Genomic DNA, 7,025 nt, shown 5'->3' on the forward strand with positions numbered 1-7,025 from the left:
ATAGATATATAGATATATATTTATTTAATATATATATTTTAATATTTTAATATATATATATATATATATATATATATATGTATGTATGTATGTATGTACGGCTGAATTTAAAATATTAATGGTTGTGATACATCAAAACTACTTCAAAAGCACGAGCCAATTTCGAACTGTTCGTGTCGCGTGTGTACAGTATATTAGACATTAGGTACGCATTGTGTTTTAAAGTTTATAGGTGATAAAGCTCTTTGCTTCAAAAAAGTTAATAACATTCTTTTATCAACATCTGTCAACATAATAAAGGCCATAGGGTGAGGTGAGCATCAACAGAACAGATCCCAACCAACATACTCACACAGAAGCTATTTACAACTAATAAACAAGTATCGGTAATAATATTTATTTAATTTCGTATTCTTCATTGCTTGAAAGCTATTGTATCGTTATTAATTGAAGTCTCGCTCATCGGGCATGCACGATCGCCGACAGCCACAGGCCGTCCTGAGATTACTTCTGAAATGTTATTTATCTAATATTTACTCCCATTTAATCTTGAAAATGGGAACCATATCCCGCTGGTATACCTCATTCATGATCTCAGCCCAACCAAGGTACATGGCCGAGGCTCCACAGGCGATACCCACTACACCCGCAGTCTTGTGCACTCCCTCACTGTACACGCCACCCGCCAGCAGGAAGAACAACAACGACAGCGACAGGAATACAAACTGTACAGTTCGATTGGCTCGGAATGTGCCAAGGAACATCAAAAAGGTGAAGACACCCCAGATGCACAGCCAGATACACTTGCCTTCACTGATGTCTCCTGGCGCTAGATTCCCTGTTACGATGAGCCCATCAAACAGACCGAGTCCCATCCAGAAAGCGCCGTATGTAGTGAAAGCGGTTCCGGTAAAAACTTTGCCGGCGGAAATCTGATGTATAGATAAGAAAAATTGTAAGGATTCGAACGAAGGAAAAAAATTGCAATCCAGGATGAATGTTATCGCAAAAGTGAAGAAAATGTGTCTACGAAGAGCACAGCCCCATCCATGTTGGAGGAGGATGAGACTTGAAAACTCCTGCCTTACTACATCAACAACGTACAAAAAAGATACAACGGGCACTATAAACGCCCAGCGCTTTTGACAGACTTACATACCTCCCACATGCCAGCCAAAAGCTGAGCGAGTCCACCGTGAAAGATACCGTAGCACGCGATGAGACCAACGGTACCTGATTCCGCGACACCAGCATTGTAGAAGTTCAGCAATACAGTAGTCATACCGAAGCCCATGAGACCAATGGGTCCAGCATTAGCCGGACCTTTAGGAACCATCATCACTTGTTGTACTGGTGGTGTGGCTGTGTGAGTATCTATCATGTTCACGCTTGTGCGGTCTTCTTCTTTCGATGCCATGTTGATGTTATTTATGCTGTTCGTAACCTGTAAGCTGTTGTTGTGTAAGCTGTTAAAGGAGTGAGGACCTGTACAAGTTGTAGACGGTATATATACGAAATATTCCTCGACAACATACCCATTTTTAAGAATACAAATTTCAACACGAGAAGAGGCTGAAGCCTGAGGATTGAGTAATACAAACAGTACATTACCTTTGTTCATTTTTAGAAGGCCATGAACAGCACACAAATCTAATTTCTAACCCCCCAAAATTACAATTGTAACTTGGTGGAATCACTGGCATGCCCTTCCACCTGCCTATATTTAGACGAAGCCTTCATGGCGGCGATTTTCTTTACAAATATATTCATAGTCTGTAGTACTCTGTATTGTCACATCATATATGGCCTCCAAAAAAAGACACCTTTTTCATTTGCAAATAGCCAAATAGCCTTCTTTTCAGACGATTGCTACTTTATATTTTTTCAGCGATTCTTTACCTTCTTTTCCTACTGACCGGTACTCATTATGTTCTTGATTTTGTTTTTTTAAATCATGGCCATCTTGGTTCGATTGTCTAATTTTTTAATTATAAATAGAAGGCCATGGTTCGATCCCATATATTTTCGTTCTAGGTATTTTAAAATATTCTATTTCTACTATTTTTCATTCTTGTTATATATGATAGGGGTGAACCGGTATTTTATATACTATAAAAAAAACTTTTTTTTAAAATAATAGGGTTTTATATGTATATATCTCGCTCTCTTGGCCTTGCAATGCTCACGGTTGCGGCACGGGTTAGATAGAACGTATATTATTTTGTTCAATTTAGGAGGCTATGACTATTTACATAAATAGCTTTTTAATAATTTGCCAACGTTCCAATTTTGTTTTTAGGCTACGTCGTTACGATCTGACATTGAAAAAATAGAAGTTTTCTTTAGTGTATTTGTTGTTTTTTAGGAGGCTATGTGTATTGTAAAAATAAAAAATGGAGAAGAAGAAAAACAACACAACAACGGCCATATATATATATAAATAGATCCAAGCGTTCATCACTAGCTGGACTCTGAACAGTGGTCAGTGGACACCTAAAAGGGCTGAGGACACTGATCATTGGTATATCTTGGACAAATTGTGGTCGTAACTCTTGACTCTAACAGTGTCTTCTCTTTTTATTTTGTGTTTTGTTGAGAGTTAAGACTTGTTGGGAGAGTTGAGACTTCGTCACTTTGTAGCTGAGAGTTGAGACTTCGTCACTTCGTAGCTGAGAGTTGAGACAAGCCTTGTTAGTTGTCCTTCAGACTACTGACTCCTGAGACCTGAGAGTTGAGTGAGTGTCTGACAGCCGCCTAACGAGTCAGACTCACGACTCAGACTCATGACTGACCAGCTGTGTACACCGTACAATAACTCTACAAAGTCAAGAAGTGTGTAAATATTGTGTAGTCAGTACTCAGTAGCTCTCTACTACTAGCTAGAGAGTAGAATAGTATGTAGTGTATACTGTGTTTTGTCTCATAAACTATAAAGTGAGTATACTCATGGTCAAGATTGATAAGTGACTCTTGCTTTTGATTCTTTGACAACTTTGAAGAATATGTTGCCTGTAGAAATTCGGCTATTTGCCTAATCAGCTTCGCCTACATATACCTTCTTCTTCTTTTTTTAACAAAATAGAAGAGTCTCAGTCCAAAGAACTAGAGAATAGGCTATGTTTGAAGTTTTGACTTGCTCACTCTACTCTTTAGAGAGATAGAAGTAGAATAGACTCAATAGAGAAACACAAAGTATGGGTTTTTTTAAATTGCACCTGAGAAATTGACCTTTTCTTTAATTAAAAGGCGATTTGAAACTATTTACAACTGACACAAATCGAAAAATAGGACAATTCGTGACAGCTAGGCCGCTTCAAAAAATGTATCTATTTGTATATTAGGATAAACTTTGAACGTAAACGCTTTTTTGCGTTTTTTTAACGGGAAACGTAATGAGGTTAGCCACCAGGCAGTTGCTGACTGTGTCAGTGTCACTACCTGGTCACTAATTCACTATTCAGTACCCGGGCCAGTACTCACTACCAACAACCCACTACCCACTACCCACCACTCACTCTACTGCTCACTTTCTCTCTCTAGTAGTAGTGGCGAACTGGCGACTGCACTCAGTCTGTCTCAGACTTTCACTCTCAGTGCACTGTGCCACTGCTCTCTCTCTCGCTCTCACGAGAGTCACGACTCACGCTTACACAATAGAGAGAGTAGTGGTATTTAGAGAGTCTGCAAGCCTGCAACAGTGCATGTAGCATGGTTTCTGAGTAATAGCGTCTCTACTCTCTACTCTTTACTACCCACTCACACACTCTCTCTCTCCCAGTCTCTCTCTCTGACTCAGAGAGAGAGTCAGTAGATTCAGTAGAGTTTGCGGTATACACTCTACCGGGTCTGTACCCTCTCTCTGGGCTCTGTTGACTGTTTGTCTTTTTTTTTTTTTAAAGGGCTGAGAGCCTGAGACCTGAGGGTAGAGTAGACTGTAGTCTGTATCACTATGTGAAACCATTGGCGTTGTGCTACATAATGTCTGTGGAAAAAAAATAGAAATTGTTTCACTTTCTATGAGACGCCATCCAGAATTCCATATTATATTGTCGATTGCAGTCTATTCACTCTGTTGTGTACTGTCCTAGATAAAATAAAATAAAAAGTGATTGGACATAGTTGGTACAGAAATTCATGTAGTTCTATCTATTTTTTTAATTTTAGGAGGCTATGTTTGTGTTTCCTTACTTACTATTTTGGTGATTTTAGTCTTTTAGACGAGGCAATTCGCATAGTCAAGATTAAAAAGACTCAATACCTATTTTTATTTATATATTATTTATAAAAAAATTTAAAACACGCAAAGCCGCCTTCTGAAATTTCCAATTTTCAGAATGGGCCGAGAGCGCCCATGACGTGAATATTTGATTATTTGATCCTCTCTCTCTCACTCTAGAATAGTCTCTATGTCCTACATACTTGAAACTACTAAACATTTACTAGAGCAGAGATTAAAGAGAGAGAGAGAAGCGGGAGAAATAACAATCATAAATATTCCGAAGGACGTGTGAACGCAATTGCTGTAGGTGAAGACATCTTTACTTTGCTGTGAATGTAGTTGTTGATGTTACAACTGTTATAGCTAACTGTTGTAACATCTGAAATCGCATCAAGACTATGTTGGACTGGTAGCGGTACGCAATTACGCGGTGGATTGAGTAGTATACGATTCACTGCACAGGTACATATTCAAAGCAATTTTGGGTGACCATACTGATATACGAAAAGATAAAGGTTAATCCAGAACAAGGGTGATTCAAGGGGAAAAAGTCACGAGGTGGGCCTTAATACGCGAAAACTCTAGGGTATGCACTAGCCTCTCCAATACCAAGCCGATTAACTAGTATATTGACTACACGTCCGTTTTCTTGTGCGGCAACGAATAGCTTCCCAGTGTTAGTGAACAAAACTTACGTGTCACAGGACTACGAACTTCGAAGGGCCATTTCGTTCTCAACCAAAGGCGTCCAGCCTGGACAGATTGCCGGACATACTATCTACATCAAACCCAGAGGCAGCATGGCTTATGAGGCTTGCCACTTGCATCTAAAATCATTCTAATAGGGGGTAGACTTATTGTCACAGAACGTTTATTTTGATCTTAGTACTCGATTCATGCTTCTGAAGTTACGTGTGCAGCAACTTTCTCTACGTAATACATGCACGAACCTAACACTTTTAAAGGGTATCAAGTACTATGTGAAGTTGTGAGAATAGCATGATGTTCCCGCAGAAAGTGCCGGACGTACAACACAAGAGTACATACATATAGTAGCTGAGAATGCAATTAATATAATAGGAAATACACTGAACGTACACTAGGAACACTGTAATTTAACGTTCGTGTTATTTAAAGTGAGTTTATGCTCCTCCCCTCCTGTACACAAGTCTTTTGACAATACCTGACAATACCGCTATAAAAATAAGGTTATGGAACTCAATTCCGTTCTGGGATCAAGTACAAAAATAAACACCAGTACTACCTACTCAAGCACAAACACTTGCACTAACGCAAACTGTACATCGTCGTGCGGACACTAGTTTCATACTATGAATGACTGCAAGTGTCGGGTCCTCCTTGTGGCCGCCGTCGTATAGAGATAGCGATGAATTTGAAACTTGTGTTGCATATATATATATGTATGTATATATATATATATATATATATATCAATATGTATATATATATATGTTTATAAAACATTCATATATTATAAGCTTACAAATGCATACAAACATACATATTATATATATATATATATACAATTGTATAAAAACATAAATATATTGTCTACATACAATTTTATACAAACAAAAATTTATTATAAACATACAATTGTATACAAACATACATATATTCTAAGCATACAATAGTGCACAAAAATATAAAAGTATGTGTATATAAGCATGCAAATTGGTACAGATATATAAACGTATATAAACATACATATATTATAAGTATACAAATGCATTCAAAGATACATATATTACAAGCATACATATGTATAGGAAAATACATATTCTATAAGAAAAATAATGTATACAAACTTGCATATATTATAAGCATACCAATGTATACAAATGCATGTATTGTATTATAAGCATACAAATGTATGCCCATGAAGTACGTGTACGATGACATACAACGCCAAGGTGACTTGTACACCCACTTGGATGCCAGAGTCATCGCTACTGTCTGGCGGGAGATGGCGAGTTCGATGCCACAGGCAAATGCTACTGATTGAACAATGTCTTTCAATTAACTTTTGCGGCTGTGGCAGCACTACCAGGTACGTCCAGACGTAATTTCAGCGCTCAATTGTTTCCAATACGAAGTCACAGTGCAACGAACCAAACTCTCGCTCTCGTTCTCTCGAGTAGTCATGTAGCCATAGAACAGTTAATTTGATATAAAGTGTACATACAATGCCCATATCAGTATCAGCTACTTCCGCCTGCACCAGCCAGACAAGCAGGAATTGGCTCTGTGCCCGGCGTTAGCAATGGTTAGAGTGGTGTACTGCGCCGCATCCATCACTTTGATTGCGATACAGTTACCGCGCATGACCATCACGCCAAACGTTTCCAGGAACCACTTGACAAAGGCTGCGATGAGTCCGGTCAGTACTAACCAGTCGTCAAACAGTAGAGCACCGTCTGTGGGATGGGGTGGTCGATAGGGCGAGGTTTGGTGAGAAACGGGACATACTCGTCTAGTATGACTTATCATTGCTACGAGATGGTTGCGCATACTTTGGTGAGAATGGAGTACTGTAATCAGACTGATAACACTAACGATCAATGAAAACAGAATAACAATATCGTCCACCACAAACAGATGCATTCGATTGGAACTTTGCGCCAACGCACGTGTGCGCTGAAAGGAGATCAGATTGTATACAACTGATGCCAAAGCAGTACGGAATCTGGATAAGAATAACACAACCAGTATATATATATATATATATATATATAACTATATATATATATATATATATATAATAATATATATATATATATATATAT

At 38.4% G+C, this 7,025-nt stretch overlaps 2 protein-coding genes across 2 annotated transcripts; both read right to left on the minus strand.

The window, feature by feature from the left end:
• Window positions 1-383: 383 nt before the first annotated feature.
• SARC_04669 (hypothetical protein) lies at window positions 384-1,491 on the minus strand. Its single transcript, XM_014301478.1, has 2 exons — window positions 1,160-1,491; window positions 384-932 (listed from the first exon to the last, which is right to left on the minus strand). Exons 1-2 carry the CDS (start codon window positions 1,415-1,417, stop codon window positions 534-536), a joined length of 657 nt encoding a protein of 218 aa, XP_014156953.1. The 5' UTR covers window positions 1,418-1,491; the 3' UTR covers window positions 384-533.
• A 1,721-nt stretch (window positions 1,492-3,212) lies between these two features.
• SARC_04670 (hypothetical protein) lies at window positions 3,213-6,800 on the minus strand. Its single transcript, XM_014301479.1, has one exon. The coding sequence runs from the start codon at window positions 6,748-6,750 to the stop codon at window positions 6,445-6,447; it is 306 nt and encodes a 101-aa protein (XP_014156954.1). The 5' UTR covers window positions 6,751-6,800; the 3' UTR covers window positions 3,213-6,444.
• Window positions 6,801-7,025: the final 225 nt, after the last annotated feature.

This window comes from Sphaeroforma arctica (genome assembly GCF_001186125.1).
Source record: "Sphaeroforma arctica JP610 unplaced genomic scaffold supercont1.272, whole genome shotgun sequence".
NCBI lineage: Eukaryota > Ichthyosporea > Ichthyophonida > Sphaeroforma > Sphaeroforma arctica.